This window comes from Balaenoptera ricei, chromosome 6, assembly GCF_028023285.1.
Source record: "Balaenoptera ricei isolate mBalRic1 chromosome 6, mBalRic1.hap2, whole genome shotgun sequence".
NCBI lineage: Eukaryota > Metazoa > Chordata > Mammalia > Artiodactyla > Balaenopteridae > Balaenoptera > Balaenoptera ricei.
Genome location: NC_082644.1, coordinates 39,333,432 through 39,351,834, shown reverse-complemented (window position 1 = coordinate 39,351,834; position 18,403 = coordinate 39,333,432). Strand labels below are relative to the sequence as shown.

The 18,403-nt window shown below is 45.5% G+C and overlaps 1 protein-coding gene across 2 annotated transcripts in view; it reads left to right on the top strand.

Moving 5' to 3' along the window:
• NTRK2 (neurotrophic receptor tyrosine kinase 2) overlaps positions 1 to 18,403 on the top strand; it is a 369,930-nt gene that overhangs the window by 284,983 nt on the left and 66,544 nt on the right. The window contains exons 14-15 of one of the 2 annotated variants that reach the window (XM_059924515.1): positions 9,150 to 9,322; positions 16,188 to 16,422. In XM_059924515.1, the coding sequence (XP_059780498.1) occupies positions 9,150 to 9,322; positions 16,188 to 16,422 (408 nt within the window). The remainder of the gene's footprint in view (positions 1 to 9,149; positions 9,323 to 16,187; positions 16,423 to 18,403) is intronic. The other variant, XM_059924514.1, reaches the window with a different exon arrangement.

The following is an 18,403-nucleotide window of genomic DNA, read 5'->3' as shown; positions in this document are numbered from 1 at the left end:
CAACACGCTGTGGCTATGCCCGGGCCTGGAGGGCCCCAGCGCAGCCTCGGCGCCACACAGCTCCCACTCACCCATCAGCTCTCAGCTAGAGTTGCTCCTTCAAGGAGACTTCCCCTTGCTGCTCCCCTGTCTAGGTCAGAACTCCCAGTTCCATGTATTAAGGCATCTGTACTTGTCCTTTACAGCATACGTCAAGGTTGTTAATTATATGTGTATTCGTGGGTATATTTAATCAATGACATGAGTATCTATCTTCTCCATTAGAGTGACATATTTTTGAGGGTAGGAACCATGCCTTTTAGCACATTGCCTAATATGTAGTAGCAGGCAATAAATGCTTGTTGAATGGATGGATGGATGGGCTATTGAAATAATAGACTTTTGAAAATGTAAATAATTGGCAGTTAGCATTTCTAGGTAAGAAATAATTTCATGAGATATATATATATATATGATATAATCTAATGAGAAATCATTTTAGAAATGATTGAATCACTGTGCAGATATATAGAGCTATTATTGAAATTCTTTAGCTTAACTCATGCATTTTGCCAACGAGGTCCAGAGAAGATAAATGACCCATCCAAACTTACATAGTTTGAATGAGATCACTTAATGTCAGACCTAGGACTAAAACTCCGACCTCCTCACCAGCCCCATGCCCACTGAGCACCACGTTTTCACTTACTGAATTCTACACGTGCCCTAATAAACCAAACTGAGGAAATTCAACATAATACCACTTATCAAGTAATACAAAGGAGTGTGTAGTTGTGCTTATTTGTGTATAATGATGAGAGAGATTTTCATGTTTTCCTGGGTAGAAATGTAATTCAAGGGAATAGGTGGAAATAAGGAAAATGATTCCGGATGAGTGCTTTGGCCTCAGGAGGATACAAGCAAAATACCTTAATCGGCTTTGATAATAAGAGCAATATAATATTCATTGAAAACCCAACTCAAGCTGGTTTAAGCAGAAAAGGGAATGTATTTGCCCAAGCTACTGGAAGACCTTGCTGCTGGTGCTCTAGCTTCAGGCACTGAAAGATCCAGGGCATCAGCAATTCTTTCTCTCTTTCTCTCTCTCTCCATCTCCTGGCTCTGCTTTCTTCTCTGCTGACTGTATTCTCTGGCAGGTTCTCCCCACACTATGCTAAAGACTCAGCAGCAGTGGCTCTGGGCTTAGATGCGGCCATCCTAGCAACCCAAAAGAGAGCTCTTCTTTCCCAACAATTATGCAAAAGTCGAAGGGCCAACTCGTATTGGCTTGTCTTGAGTTGTTTCACCAGGCCCTCCAGCCAAGGGAATAGAATGTTCTGATTATCTAGGCCTGGGTCACATGCATATCCTTGCAAATGGAAGATGAGGTCAGCTCTACCCACACCCATGGACCAAATGTAAGGAGGCATGGGTTCTCTGAAAGAATATTAGAGATGCTAAACAAAAGGACAGGGGAAAGAGATCTGACAGGAAAAACTGAAAGATGAATGACTCAAATAGGACCTGCAGGACCACTGGGCCTCACTGTGAATGAAGCAGCTGGGATCCAGAAGCTCACCAGGATCTGAGCTGGCCCTTAGGACGGTCCCTTTGTTATCCTCGCAGGAGGCACTAGGGCTCTCCTCCAGGCTTCCCTGCTGGTGTGGCGCAGCTGTCTCTCCCCTCCGCTGTTCCCTAGCACTGGGCTGCTGCCTCCTGCCCACTGCTGCTCCCACGGTCTCTATTACTCACCTTCAGGTTCCTTAAGAAGGAAATGCCATGCATCCAGTTACTCCAGTCAGTGTTCCTACCAGGCACCTGCCTGCGGTCCAAGCATCCAAGGTGGTCATGTGACACAGGCGAGGCCACTTATGGGCCAGAAGCAACTAGAGCCAGTTGTCTCAGAATATGTGTAAGGGCAGTAGGAGACCTCGAAAAAGACAGTTTATCCTTCAGTCTGGAACAAGGAAGCAATTTGTAAATGAGAAAGAGCGTCCAGAGTTCATCGATTCAAATGCTTTCCCCAGGCAAGTTTATTTTTAAGACAGATGGCTATTTTCTTTCTCCTCTCCTTCCTTCCCTCCTTCCTTCCTTCCTCCCTTCCTCCCTTCCTCCCTCCCTCCCTCCCTTCCTTCCTTCCTTCCTTCCTTCCTTCCTTCCTTCCTTCCATCACCCCTCCCTCCCTCCCTCCCTTCCTTCCTTTCCTTCCTTTCCTTCCTTCTTTTTATTTTCTACTGATAGTTGTCACATCAGTCCTCACATCTTGATTAACTGTGAAGTCTCTCAACCATTCCTTCCTCCTCCCGTGCCCCCCTCCATTTCTCCATTTAAATTGGTGTGTGAAATCCCTGTTCCCACAAAATAGAAATTGATGATGACAAGGTTAGTGTATTTAAGAGAACATTTGTCAGTGTTGCCCTAAAAAAATTGTTTGTATTCCTTAACAGAATATAATGTTGCAGAAAGTACTATCAATTCCATCTTTACAAGTTTCTGGGAACAGAAATGGTAGAACTTTGAACAGTGGCTTGTTAAAAGGCTTAATCATCTTTATGGTCCGGGCACTGCTTAATAGATTTCTATGTCCTTTAGTGGAAGTGCATTCTTCCCTGGCGCATGTGTGAGTGCATGTGCTTGTGTGTGTGTGTGTACGTGCACATCCACATGTGCTGTAGGATGGACAGTAACATTTTCCGTGTCAGAATCCCTCTTGTACTTGTTACGGTGGGCCCCCATTATTAAGTTTCTCCATCAATGTCCCTTTCCCAGTAACTTCAACTTTTAACCTTTGATGGGAGATCTGTTTTTTGTCTTGTTAATTTGTCCTGTTAACCCTTTTTTTCTGGCTTTTCTCCAATTTATCCACATCTTTTCAGAAATGCTGAAAACAAGCAGTGCATCTCACTCTAATGAGGTCTCATCTGATACCAAAATAGCTGGAGTATTCATTTCACTCCTCTGTATCTCTAGAACATGTGCATTGTGATAGATGGGCTGCTTTTTAATTAACATGACAGCAGAACTCGTAATCGAGTCATGGTCTACTGTGATCTACCAGCTCCTTTCTATCTAGTGGAATTGTCTCAGTCAATTGTATGCTAGCATATTTAAAGCCTGTAAATATCTTGCAGTTGTGCATGTCGGAGGCCAACTTCTGATTCACTCTTTTGAGTCAATATTTCTCTAATGTGACAGTTGCTATGAATTAGTTTCCCATTTTTCAAAGATTTAGCATTTGTAATATGCAACTTGATGTAATATACATGCACAAACCATTAATTTTATCCCCCAAATTATTGCAAGTATTTTAAAGTATACGAATTAGAAATTAACCTCATGTTTCCCATTGGATGGTTGGCTTGTTAGATTTGGAACCATGAGAGCACCATTGTGAAAATAAACATAGCAGCAGTCAACATCCTGGCTATGAATCTTGTATTTGACTCTGGCACTTGGTATATAATTAAAGTCCTTGCAAAGTCCAGTTACATATGATAGACTGGCCTTTGCAGTCAATCATATGTAACTGCAAAGTTACACAGAGTGTTGCTTTCTAGTACAGCGAGCACTATCTGAGTGTGTGTGTGATCATTACTGTTTTTATACAGTCATCTAATTAGCTTTTACATTTGTAGGAATGTTGGGGAGACAGCTCCTACATTCTTCCTAGTTTCTAAGATTTTATTTCTATCAAGCTCTTTCTATCTCTGAATTTATTACAATATACTCCTCAAAAGTTCACTTTTGTAAGCATTGGTTAGAAGCTTCCTCTACTTTTCTTTAGAGAGGACCCTGTAAGTTAGAAGAATCACATAGCCTCGTGACTATGGCTTACCCTAAATACTTGCATAATCATTGCCTGTAAGGACCTTATAAGGAGGGTGTCTGCCTTAACTCTATTTCAGTTTAGCATTGTTTTCCAACATTCCCAAGAAGTAGGTTGACCCATTAATAGCTTACTAAGGTGACTTTTATAGAACAGGTCTGTCCAATAGAAGTATAACGTGGACCACAAAAGCAAGCCATATTTCTGTTTTAAAATTTCATAGTCCACACGTTAAAAAGTAAAAAGAAACAGATGAAACTCATTGTATTGATGTGTTTTATTTAATTCAACCTATCTAAAATATCATCATTTCAATATACTGTTAATCTAAAAATATTAATGAGGTATTTCATGCATACCAAGTTTCCAGAATCTGAAATCTGTATTTTACACACATCTCAATTTGGACCGTATTTCAGATGATCACTAACCACATGTGGCTATTGGCTACCATACTGGACAGTGCAGGTCTAGAAGATATCAGAAGAGTAAACAGTCTCCATTAGCAACAGGTCTTGACCCAGAAGAGCTTAGGCATGTTGACAAACATTCTTATCCATCTTGGTTGCCTCGTAGGAGGGTTTACTCATTTCCCTCTCTGCTTTAAGCACAGTGGTGTGCATTGGGCATTGTGAGGTTTTGCCATAATAATCTCTTCTTTTTTTTCTCTTTCACCTTAACTCTGTTTCTATGTTCTCTAAAAAGTATAGGAGAAGAATATGACATCAGTATTTTAAAAAGGACACAATCTTCGTGTTACCTTGTGCCTCCTAAACCACCTATACTTTGAAATGCACAATCATTTGTCATGGCTCACAACATCCAATCACACCAATGATTTCAAATAAGTGTTCTTGCCTCCCCTACCAGCTTCCCATTAGCCTTAATATTCTGTGGAAGCATTTCAGACGAATGTTAAGCTTCCTTTTGTTTTTATTTTCTTACTTCTATTTTACTTTCACTAGTTTCTCAGTTCTGTGCTTGACTTTATGTCATGCTAATCCACTCTTCCAACTCTGACTCAATGTGTATTCCAGGCAGCAACTCGCTGCAGCTCAGGATAAGACCTCTCCCTTGAGAATATCTTCAGAAAGGATGGCATCTTTAGAGTGTCAGGAAATTCACCAGGAATAAGAAGAAATGAAGCTACAAAGCAGACACTAGGAATAAGAAAATAGCAATGCTCAGTGATGGGGCAAATACGCCTGTCAGAATGAAACTTCAGTGGAGGGAGTTGTCAGTGAGGGATGCTGCCGTCTCATGTCCATTGCCAAGGGACACAATCAGCCATGGTGCTAAAACAGAGATGAATTCTATAAATAGGGTTGATAGCAGGATTTTTCCAGCTTCTGATTGCTGTCTGGCTATGGTTCCACCCTTAGAAAAATTCTGTCCTTCGAGTGCCAAATTCAGAAGATGATTTTGCCCAACTCGTTACCGCCATATTTTCTGAATCTCTTAAAATAGAATTGGATTATAATTTAGAAAAAGACATGTAAAAATGGATGGGCACATAGGATGAGGCCAGGTTTGTGAAATGCATTTGTCCCATGAATAGTGAAATCTCCTCTCCTAAATTCAAAAATGTTACTGAAGCACAGTTTTTAACATTGCACTAAGAGTGGAGTCTCTTCCCATAGGATTTTGCTTTGAGGAAATGGAAATATGAAATGCTTGTTAAGTCTTTCAGTTTGGTGCCTCCCCAGTGAAAATCCTATCTTCTTTCCCACTCTACCCCACTGTCTGACATCCCCCCACCTCTTTCTCTAACACACACACACACAGACACACAGACACACACACACACACACAATTTAGCATTCTTGAGTCAACACTACATAGCTGAAACTTGAGAAGAAAATTTACATGCAGAATTTGTTCATGCTTTGTGATAATGACCTGAAAATTTCATTTGCCTTCTCCAACACACTGTTAAAGATGGACCAAGGCCATAGAAATAAGCTATCTCAGTGACTCAGAGGAGCCCCTGCATAAAAAGACTGGATCTCTGAGAAAATTCTGCAGGCTTCAAGGGATTTCAGGAGGGAACCAGTGGCAGACTCAGGGGCACTTTCATGCCTTGGGCTGGCCCCCAGCCTTATCCATGCACCTTTTGGCCTTCTTGGATCCTAGTGTGAGCAAATTGAATGCAACTTGGTTGGAGTTTCAAATTCAAATCTCCCAAATATCTGTCTGTACCAGGGAGCCTGGGAGGCATCTCAACTTAGTCTATCTCATCCAATCCTCCCAGGGACCCTGTGAAGTAGATGATATTGTTACCCTCACCCTACAGAAGAGAAAATCAGAGTTCAGAGAGGTCCAGAGCAGAGCCAAAGTCTGTGTTCTCCTTTTAGTCAAAGGCAGATCCTCACACTATGGTACCCAAAGGGGAGGAGTTCTAGCTTCGCATCAAAAGGTCCAGGTTTAAACCCTGGCTCATTGCACAAATAAATCTTGAATACCTGCCATGTGCCTGGCGCCGTGCCCAATGCCAGCAGTGCAGAGGTGGAAGGCACAGTCCCTGTGTCAAGAAGCTCACCATATACACCAGAGGTAAGCAAATAAACACGCAGTGAGAATGTACTGTGGCTGGCAATATGATAGAGGTGGGTACGAGGTGTACCTAGAAGGGTCATCCAACCTAGCCTGGGAGGCCAGGCCGTGGGGATGTGACAATGATGAGGGGGTCAGCGAACGTTTCTCAGAAAGGTGATGGCCAAGTGCAGTCTTGGAGGACTGCTAAGTGTTAGCCAGGTGTATTAGTTCTTATGGTTGCTGTAACAAACTACTACAAACTCAGTGGCCTAAACAACGCAAATTATTTCTCTCACAGTTCTGGAGGCAGAAGTCTGAAATCAGTTTACTTAGTTAAAGTCAAGATGTCCTGGCTCCTTCTGGAGGGTCTGGGTAGAGTTTGTTTTCTTGCCTTTTCCAGCTTTTAGAGCTGCCCACATTCCTTGGCTCATGGCCTCTTCTTCCTTCTTCAAAGCCAGCAGCACAGCATCTTCTCTCCTCTCTGACCTCTGCTTCTATCCTAATAGCTTCTTTCTCTTGCCCCTCCTGCTGGTCTCTTATAAGGACCCTTGTTTATGATGACATTGGGTCCCACTCGAATAATCCAGGCTCATTTCCTCACATCAAGATCCTTAATCATATCTGCAAAGCCCCTTTTGCTCCCTGGTGGCGCAGTGGTTAAGAATCTGCCTGCCAATGCAGGGGACGCGGGTTCGAGCCCTGGTCCAGGAAGATCCCACATGCCGAGGAGCAATTAAGCCCGTGCGCCACAACTACTGATCCTGTGCTCTAGAGCCCGTGAGCCACAACTACTGAGCCCATGTGCCACAACTGCTGAAACCCAAGCACCTAGAGCCCGTGCTCCACAACAAGAGAAACCACCGCAGTGAGAAGCCTGCACACTGCAACAAAGAGTAGCCCCCACTCTCCACAACTGGAGAAAGCTCTCATGCAGCAACAAAGACCCAACACAGCCAAAAAATAAATAAATAAATAAATTTATAAAAAAGTCCCTTTGCCATGTTAGGTAACATATTCATAAGTTACAGGGATTAGGATGCGGATACCTTTGGGGAGGGGCATTATTCAACCTCCAACACCAGTGACCCTGGCCGAGTCAGCATCCCAGGCAGAGGGATGAACATGGGCAGGGGCAGGGGGGCATGGTCCGTGTCATTTGGGCAGCTGCAGACATTTCATAAGGTGGAAGCATAAGTTTCAAGACAGGCATGTCAAGATATCAAGCTGTACAGAGATACAGGGGAGCCAGTTCATTCAGGCATTGTGTTTGGAGCTTGAATTATCATTGTGATTTATCACCCTATTTGCTCATGAATGTCTGAGGCCCCTGTTTGGGTCATTGTCTTCTTGATGTCACCGCAGCTCTGGTCAGTGACTGACACAGGACAGGAGCTCAGCATGTGTGCGTGGCACCAACAGATGCCAGCTGTGCCCTGCTGTGACACCGTGGTGGGTGAGCAGAGAACTAGAGGCACCAGAGGCCAGCTGGCATGCTCCTGGACATTGTCTTTGTGGCAGCATGACTGGCCTTCTTGAGCTCACTGGCAAGGATGTTTTCTGAGCCAGCAGTGTGTGTGGGCACAAGTTGGGGAAGGCTTTTTGGAGAACTTACATAGTAAAGACTGGCAAAGTGATCACCGTTGAAGCTGGAAGATGGGTACATGAGGGGTCATTATGATCTTCTCTCTACTGAATATTTCCATAATATAAAGCTTTACAAAAGTTATATGAGCAGAGGCGAGGTGTGCAGAGCAGCCTAGAAAGTACAACCAGCCCCCAAATGGGAGAGATGTCCGAGGTAGTAATTGGGACCAGGGTTAAAAAGGATGAAGGTGATAAAAAGTTAATGTCTGCACCTTGCACCAGTCAGAATGGCCATCATCAAAAAGTCTACAAATAATAAATGCTGGAGAGGACATGGAGAAAAGGGAACCCTTCACATTGTTGGTGGGAATGTAAACTGGTACAGCCACTATGGAGAACAGTATGGAGGTTCCTTAAAAAACTAAAAATAGAATTACCATATGATCCTGCAATCCCACTCCTAGGCATATATCTGGAAAAGAAGAAAACTCTAATTCTAAAAGACACATGTACCCCAGTGTTCACAGCAGCACTATTTACAATAACCAAGACGTGGAAGCAACCTAACTGTCCATTGACAGATGAATGGGTAAAGAAGAAGTGGTACGTATGTACAATGGAATATTACTCAGCCCTTTAAAAGGATGAAATAATGCCATTTGCAGCAATATGGATGGCCCTAGAGATTATCATACAAAGTGAAGTCAGACAGAGAAAGACAAATATTTGTGGAATCTAAAAAATGATACAAATGAACTTATTTACAAAACAGAAATAGACTCACAGACATAGAAAACAAACTTATGGTTACAAAACGGGAAAGGAGGTGGGAGATGGATAAATTGGGAACTTGGGTTTAACAGATACAGATACACACTACTATATATAAAATAGATAAACAAGGACCTACTGTATAGCACAGGGAACTATATTCAATATCTTATAAAAAGTTCATGTCTGTCACTTAATGAAAGAACATCTATGTAAATCCTTCATAAACTAAACCTTTGCATACCCAGAAGGAACTTTTCCTCAGTAATTCGTACAAACATTATTTCCTCAGGAATTAGGCTAGTTTTCAATCTTTTGTGTGATACATGAGATGAATGCCCTTCCCATCCAGGAACCTCAAAGCCCCCTAAAGGAATTCCTCTCAACGCAGCTTCCCTCTCACGCCCTCAGTCTAAGCTGTGTTGGTTTTCTCCCCTCTGCCCCTGGTCCCCAGACGCTGAAAGATGCCAGTGACAATGCACGCAAGGACTTCCACCGCGAGGCCGAGCTGCTGACCAACCTCCAGCACGAACACATCGTCAAGTTCTATGGCGTCTGTGTGGAGGGTGATCCTCTCATCATGGTCTTTGAGTACATGAAGCACGGGGACCTCAACAAGTTCCTCAGGTATGGGGGGCACCGGGGCCACGTGGGAGGTGGGCTTCAGACAGCCTGGGGGTGAGGACAGGGGGCTTCCTGGGAAGGACCAAGGGGCCCTTGGACCTTTCTCTGGAACAGCCTGTCCTGGTGACAACATCAATGCCTACTACAGAGAAAGAACCTGAGGCCACTGCATTGCTCCTTTTCCTGAATCAACAAACTCCACATAATGTGATACTAATGATTCCACTCTGTTTCACCTGTGTTTATTGAGCATTGGTTTATTAAATGGTACGTGACATGTGCCTTTGAGACGGGCCTTAGGCTCTGTGGGAGTTTGCCAGGTGGATAAGGGAAGAATGTTATTCGGGCGAAGGAAACAGCAAGAGTTCAGGCACCCAGGTGTCACAGGGAAAGGTCTGGTCTGGTGAGAGTGGAGAGTCTGGAGATGCCAGACAACACAAGAAACCAGGGCAAGGGGAGGTAGAAAGGGGGTAGGAGGAGTCACGGCTGGAAAGGTGAGCATTTGGACTTTACTCTGAAGACGGAAAGAAGAACCAGGAAGTCAGTCGGTCAGAGGATTGAGTGAAAAGAACAGAATCGAAAGAGCAAAACATCTAGGAGAAAGGAGGTAAAACGATATTGGACAGGACCATTGAAGACTGAGGATTGGGGCCTTATTGAGTCCCGGAGGTCAGAAAAAGATGGTCAGCTTCGACATGAGGGGTTTTGTGACCAGCGGGGAAAACTGGAAGGCAGCAAAGCGAGGAAAGGGAAAATGTTGAGGATAAGAGGGAGTCGTTGGGTTGTTAAATAGCATTGTAACTTGGATTTCTAGCATTGGCCTAATTGGGTTTTGGTTCAGCCGTGGGTTCTCAGGAAGTCCCTTCCTTGGGGTGATGGGTGCGGGGGCCTGCGAGGGACCACGGGATAGAGCAAGTGAGAGACAGTTTAGAATGTGCATAACCGGGGGTGGGGTGCGCTGGTGGGCGGCGCTGCTTTGAAACAGTGAGGACAACGTGCGAAGTAAAAGGGATCGCAGTGCAGCGTCTCTCGAGGAGATAGTAATGATCCAGGCAGCATGTTCAGCTGGAGTTGAATCTCAGCTCTGGCATTTATTAGCTGAATGAACTTGGGCAAGTCTCTTAGCTGTTCTGATGATAATATTGAGCCAGCAGGGTAGGCATGAGGGCTGAATTAGAATAAATAGAAAGCTCGTAGCATAGGAGCAAGTAGGAAGTTTTCAACAAGCAGAAGCTTGAATTCTGCTAGTAATGATTTCTACTCATACACCAGCTGAGAGAAATCGAAAGGAGAGCTGAATTTGATGAGAGAGACAGAGGAAGCTGGTGGTCACCCTGCTGGAGCCCATAGTGAGTGTTCTCATACTGTATCTACCAGGGGAGAGAAGAAATGTGCTGATCCAGACCCTCCTTGGTGAAGGAAAACAAGCGATGCTTTCATTTGCATTAAGCAGAGGCACGATGGAAGCCGCACATTTATGATCTCGAACAATGGAAAGAGTAAGAGGTCCCAGTAGTGAGGGCTGGGAGACCCGGGTTCTCCCTCCTATTCAGCATCAGCTGCTTGGGTCCCTTGGGTGGGTCCCAAGCCACACCACCTCGGCCACCTCAACTCTCAGGTGGGTCTGAGTTAGATCCTCTTAAAGTCACATCTGGCTCTAGCATACTGTTTTCTTTAAAATAGAACTAATCTTTGAAAGATTAGTATAATTTAGGAGAAATAAGAAAGATGTTCCTCACTGGCCTCAGTTTCCTCACCTGTAAAAGGGGTGTGATAACACCCATTTCAAGGCCTAGTGTCAGGACTATTGTGATGGCAGGTAATCGATAGATGTTGTCCCCACAACCCTTCTTCTCTGACACATTTTCCTCTTTATTTTGGCTGAGGCCTCCATAATCCCGGGGAAGTGACGTCTTTTGCGTTACAGCAGTACCTAGACTGCTCTGTCCTCCTCTAGTTTCTACGGGCACTGAAGAGAGCTTTCCACAGAAATCAGCACCAGTAGCTTCATGCAGCCCCTGGAAGGTTCAGGAACTGTACAGTTTAAGGAATAAGTCAATTGCTGAGAGAACAGTGGAAGGGTGAGAGAGTACTGCCGTGTTTAGAAATGTCATCCCATGGTTTGTACAGTCCGGATCATTTTGACCATCCCTAGCCTCGTGAATACATGTGCACAGGTGATAGGAGAGAGGATGATGGGAGCTTTTGCCCATTATCTTGACAGATCTAATGTGAAAGGAAGAAAAGAAGCTGAATTTGGTTGAGGTCTGCTGCTTATAGAGCTAATTTCCTTTGTTCCCATGTTTTAGGATATGTTCCTAACTTAAAATGGTACTTTCCGAAAACTGTAGCATAATAAATTCAAATGTACTCACCTGGATACAATTAAATGCCTCTGTGAGCTCAGACTCCGTGTGTGTGTGTGTGTGTGTGTGTGTGTGTGTGTGTGTGTGTGTTGATCCTTTCACTTTCAGTTCCATCCCTTGCTCTCCTTCCTGCCTTCCAGAAGGAGCAGGCACCTAGTTCTCCCTTGGCAGCTTGCACAGGGCATGGAGCTCTTGAAAATCTCCTCTGCTCCATTTCAGAATCTGCTGGACTCTGGGAACAAGAGGTTTTCCATGCCAAGAATCAGGTTCTCAGGTCCAGGGATGTGCTGTGAACTACAGTCTGTCCTCTCTTTCTGGAAGGGAACCCAGCCCTTACACTGCCATGAATGTGTCCCCAAGTGTCATTGGAACTGCCCTATAAAGACAGATGTCTACAATTATCCTCCCACCCTTTTTACTCATCCAAAAGCCACACATTGAGGACCAACATGGCCAGGCCCTATGCTCGGTTGGCTGGGAGATGAAGAGTCAAGCATGGTCCTTGCTTTCAAGGAGATGACAATTTTCCCCTTAGAATTCTCCTGAATTCCCTTCCAATGAGGGGAAGATAGAGACAGCTTTTTTTTTTCAAGCAATAACAGCTATTTATTGGGAATTCCCTGGTGGTCCAGTAGTTAGGACTCAGCGCTTTCACTGCCGGGGCCCAGGGTTTGATCCCTGATCGGGGAACTAAGGTCCCGCAAGCTGCGTGGTGAGGCCAAGAAAAAAAAAAAAGCTATTTATTTATTGAGCCTTTCTAAGCATTGTAAATGTTTTAAATGTATCAACATAGTAAGCTATTATTACCATCATTTCCATATTACAGTTGAAGAAAGTGAGTCAAGCAGCTAGTGAGTGACAGAGTTGAGATTCAAACCCATAGCCAGGGCTGCAAAACCCATAGTCTTAACCATGTCAGTACTTCCTCTTGAAGTGGCCATTAAAAAACCAGAAGGAAAGCAGTGTCCTGTAGAATTCTGGAGCCAGAAGAGTGTGGCTAAGTGCTGCCGTCACCCCCATTGGGGGAGGCAACAGGCCGAACAAGGCAGGGTGGGCAACCTCCCTCGTCAGAATCCCGCTGACGCTACTACCTGCTCCCCGAGCCAGGGCACCAGTGGTGCTTTCCCCTCTTAAGGCGTGTTCTCCTGGAAGAGGTGAAATATGTTTTTATTTCCAAGAGCTGCGGGGTAACCTGTGGAGTGAAGCAAAGGGCTGTTGTCAACGTTGTTTATACTCCTCTTAAGAACTTGTTTAGAAGACTCGCCTGCCCTGTTTTTACAGCAGGACTTACTGCTCAAGCAAAGCATTCAAAGGCTTCTTCTATTAAAAGGAGCCTTGTTCAAATACCCAGAACCAAGCAGGAGAAACGGCTGGTTAAAAAGGTCATGAAGAACCTAGTGGTAAGACGGGAATAAAGACACAGACCTACTAGAGAATGGACTTGAGGATATGGGGAGGGGGAAGGGTAAGCTGGGACAAAGTGAGAGAGTGGCATGGACATATATACACTACCAAACGTAAAATAGATAGCTAGTGGGAAGCAGCCGCATAGCACAGGGAGATCAGCTCGGTGCTTTGTGACCACCTAGAGGGGTGGGATAGGGAGGGTGGGAAGGAGATGCAAGAGGGAGGAGATATGGGGATATATGTATACGTATAGCTGATGCACTTTGTTATAAAGCAGAGACTAACACACCATTGTAAAGAAATTATACTCCAATAAAGATTAAAAAAAAAAAAAATGCAGGAGCTTGCCCCAACCCACAGGGAAGGAGGTGGAGTGCAGAGGGCCCTGGAGGGCGCCAGCTTTCCGGTGCTGCAGAGTGGAAAGCTGGCAGATGGGGGCTTTGCACAGAGGTGGCCTTTTGTGCTTGGCCTCTAACTTTTCCTCTTTCCTGGAGTCTTTGCAACAGACAGATTCTTAGAGGAGTCTGGATTTCTGGAGCTGAAATAAGGCTGTGAAAAATTAACAACTTATTTCACTCTTTGAACTAAATCTATGAAGATTTCATCCTGGCCTATATTCTCTGCTTGTTTCAGGATTTCCCATAATTTATGTGCATCCCTAGGTCCTTTTCCTGGTGTCTCCTACGACGAGTGAAAACACTGTCACTTTCCCCTGCCCCTTCAGTGCTAGGAAGGGTTGGGCTTGAGTGACCTTTAGTGAGGTGGGCGGGGCCGACCCTGAGAGCCCCATCACAGGCCAACCACAAAAAGAAATGCACAGATGATGACTTGTGTTTTCGTATCACCATCCATTTCTTTTTTTTTTTTTTTATAAATTTATTTATTTATTTATTTTTGGCTGTGTTGGGTCTTCGTTTCTGTGCGAGGGCTTTCTCTAGTTGTGGCAAGCGGGGGCCACTCTTCATCGCGGTGCGCGGGCCTCTCACTGTTGCGGCCTCTCTTGTTGTGGAGCACAGGCTCCAGACGCGCAGGCTCAGTAGTTGTGGCTCACGGGCCTAGCCGCTCCGCGGCATGTGGGATCATCCCGGACCGGGGCACGAACCCGTGTTCCCTGCATTGGCAGGCGGATTCCTAACCACTGCGCCACCAGGGAAGCCCCATTTCTTTTTTTAAAGAAAACTTTGTTTGCAAAGCCTTTCTCTCCAGCTTTCCAATGAAAGTCTACAAAGCACCATACAAGCAGAGTCTCAAGTATCCCCTGTTAGTGTAATATTATTAGGAAGGTGTAGTCAGTATCCCCACTTTACAGAATGAGGAAACAGGCCCAGAGACGTTCTGTAGCCTACCTGAGCTCACAGCTAGCATGTTAGAAGGAGATCACATTCAGTTCTGATAACCCAGAGCCTTGGCCGCTGCACTGCAAGACTTCTTACTCCAGAGGGAGATTCTGAGCTGGAGAGAGCCTGAAGCTTTTCCCGTATTCTCCTCCGTGTGACCATTGGCAGTCGGGGCTGTAGTTTGAACGGAGGTGAAATAAATGTGTTAGGACTTGCCTTGTACAGAAACAGGAATGGTTAAATCCAGATATTCAGAGATAAAAGGAACCTAAATGATCACCCAACATAATACCCCTATGGATTTTTGCCTAATGGGGAAATTCCAGACTGGACAAGTTGAAAGTCTTCCCCAGATCATGGGGCTGGACACTGCGAGGACTGGGAAACTCCCCACCTCCTTGTCCAGTGCTGTTCTCTGAAAATGCAAGAATGAATGATCTGGTGACAGCGTGTTTTGGGAACCACTGTGGCTGGAGCCACGATGGGAGGGGCTATGGGGCTGGTGGGTCGGAGGAGGGGCAAAATGAGCTGGATGGTCTTGGGTAATTCTGGCTCTCTTATTTTCAAATACTCATATAGCTCTGGACCCCCATAGGTGGGGTCACCCACTTTAAATTCTAAAATTTAGAATCCTCTATGTTTGTTTTAAGTGCTTCCAACTGTCCTGAAGGAGATCTTCTCCCTTGTTTCCCTTTGGGAGACAGAAGCCCTTTGACTCCTGCCCTGGCAGGTCCAGCAGCAAAGGATACCTTTACTCCTTGCCCTGCAGCACCCCTCAGGCCGTCAGGGGCAGTGACTCCAGTCGGCCCAGCAGGGTTCCGGGTGGGGAATGCGGAAAGGGGGGTGGGAGCGGTTCATGATGGCATCCTAAGACTGGGACCCTCCCCTCCCTGAAGCACATGCCAGGGTTAAGATGCCTTAAGTTGTCACATAGCTGGGAAAAGGCTGGGTGTGTAAAACAGAAGATAAAGAAGGTATAAGACACCATACTTCACCGCTCCCCCCTGCCCCCCGCCATAGTGTGGGGAATAAGACTTGCCCCAGTAAAAGAATAAATGTGTTGTGATTCAAAAAGCTCTTCTATGTGGTGCCCAGGACATGTGTTGAGCTGGAGGTCAGGGGTAGGGGTGGGCCAAAGGAGATGGTATTTTTCACTGGGAACGAATGTCCGGGATGAGGATGCCCTGGGATTCTGCTGAGTTGGGCTTGGGGATAACATGGGCAGCTTGAAGCCATGTTGGGCCACAGAGCAGGTGGAGTAGGGGAGAGCAGAGCTGCACTCTGGAGAGAGTGAGGGCCCTCTGCTGCAGCATGTGGCTGGGAGGACAGAGTTGGGGCTCCTGCTGGGGTGCAGTGACCCTTCACTCCAGGAGAACCAAACTCTTCCCCCAGTGTTTTATTTTGATTTGGGTTTTTTTGTTTGCTTGTTTTTTGCTTTGTCCACCCACTGCTTTTCAGGGTCTCGGGATCTAGCCAGTGCCTGACCCCAGCATAGTTCCAGAACCCTAAAATGTGAACCTGTCTGTGTGTCGAGGGGGGCACTTATTCAGGCCCACTGGCCCTGGAAATGCTAGACTTTCTGGGAAATAAAGCCTAGGTGCTCTGGAGGCTTTAGAGATAAAACTGTGGGTGGAGCATCCTTCCCTCCTCTTTTGCTAAGTCAGGCAGCATCTTTCCGTACCAGCAGCTGATGTGGGGCAAAGGGACCCTCAAGGCAAAGAGCTGAGGCTCCAGCAAGGCCTTCTGTGTTCTCCCCAGGGCGCACGGACCTGACGCCATGCTGATGGCCGAGGGCAACCCGCCGACGGAGCTGACGCAGTCGCAGATGCTGCACATCGCCCAGCAGATCGCTGCGGGCATGGTCTACCTGGCGTCCCAGCACTTCGTGCACCGAGACCTGGCCACCCGGAACTGCCTGGTGGGCGAGAACCTCCTGGTGAAGATCGGGGACTTCGGCATGTCCCGGGACGTATACAGCACTGACTACTACAGGGTGAGTGGCTGTACCGAAGAAGAGACCCCAGGGCCGTCCTTCCCTGGGGGCCCCTCGTTGTATTAGTTTGCTAGGGCTGCCACAACAAAATACCACAGACCAAGTGGCTTACACACCAGAAATTGATTTTCTCACACTTCTAGAGGCTAGAAGTCCAAGATCAAGGTGATGGCAGGGGTGGTTTCTTCTAAGGCTTCTCTCCTCAGCTTACAGACAGTGCCTTCTCGCTATGTACACCCTCACATGGTCTTTTCTCTGTGCACGGGCATCCCTGGGGTCTCTCTGTGTGTCTAAATTTCCTCTTCTTATAAGGACGCCAGTCAGACTGGATTAGAGCCCACCCTAACGGCCTCATTTTAGCTTAATCACCTCCTTAAAGGCCCTATCTCCAAATGCAGCTGTGTTCTGGGATTCTAGGGGCTAAGGCTTCTACATATAAATTTGGGGGAAACGCAGTTCAGCCCACAACACCGTCCTGCTCTTTCCATGGCTCTCCAGAGCTGTGTGTGAGATCTCCAAGAGGAAAGTTCTCAACGTGAGAGTTCTTCCAGGGGAACCCTTGGAAAAATTCCAGGAGGCCATGAGGTTAAAGGATTTTGAGGTTTGGATTTGATTCTGTGAAACTATGCCAGGAGCCTTTGTTTAGGCTTGATCTAAGGTGAACTGGTTCACATAAATGAAAGTACGCTAAGACCCTGGAAGTTCCCACTCAGAACCATCTTGGCTGAAAGTGGATTGGCTAGTGGCCATCTTGGTAAGAGGTTCTGTCCTACCGAGTCTGCCTGGGGTTCCACCATTTGAAACACTAACAGCTAGAGTTATAGACAATCATTCAAATCCACTGATTACCTGGAGTTGGCGTCCTTGGCATGTTAGATTTGTTAACTGACATCTCAGAACTTGGGTATGAAAGAAAAGGGTTATTTCTGGAAACCGGGAAGTCATGATATTGAAAGTGAAGATTTGGGTTGTGTTCTACTACCTCAAACCCCCAATTTTGTTTTCTTGTTGTTTTGCTTGATTTTTAAGGGGAGAGGGATGTAGGAAGAAAAAGAAATAAATGTTCTAGAAATATATTACCGAAGAGGATAAAACTTAGAACTCGACTAATTTTCATACTAGGTTAGGGCTGGTGAAGAAAATGCCTGTTCTCGCCTTTGCTCTGCCCTTTATGATTTATGTTTGAGGAGGAGCCTTCTCAGTTTGTCTCCTGTACTCCTCCCTGCAGCCTCCCTCACCTCCAGTGCCTCTGCCCTTTAACCGAGCTGACTTTCCTACAATTAGTCTAAGACAATGAATCCATTGCCTTGCTGCGTATTCTTCTATAGATTGATTTGTGGGGTTTCTTCCTTTGTCACCTTGATGAGCATTGTCCATGTTTTATATACCAAGAAAGGATGGAGACCCAATTGTAAAGGATTTTCTTGTGTGTATTTGCAGGAAACATGGGCAGTCTTAACTTCAGGTGTTCAAAACAGAGCTACAAAGCACCCGTCCTGAGTCTAGCAGTGACTGACTAGTTTATTACAGACAGCTAAAACATGGTGGGAGGTTACCTGCCAATGGATGCATCTTCTCTGTTAGCTCTGCTCCCATGGCAGGAAGCAGGGAATGGGGCATTTCCCAGTCTCAGGAGACAAAGGAACACATGAGTTCTTCCTTAAGAAATCTTTGCTGATCTTGATGAGCATCCAAGGAAGAAATATGTGGCCCAAGCAATAGCTCTCCCTTTCGCAGTAAGTTAATAAAGGTTTCAGAATGCCTGGCACAAAATAAGTGCTCGATAAGTATTTTCAACCTTATCATTATCCAAATCGAAAAAATTATGCTTCATTCTCAAAACCGGGACTGAACTAAGTAGAACTCAGTGTCCTTTTCTATAATCTCTAGAAAAATAATTCAGAGGAAAAAGACTGAAAAGCTCAATGATATGAAGATAAATTACCCAATTAGAAAATAGGCAAAGGATTTAAGATTCTTT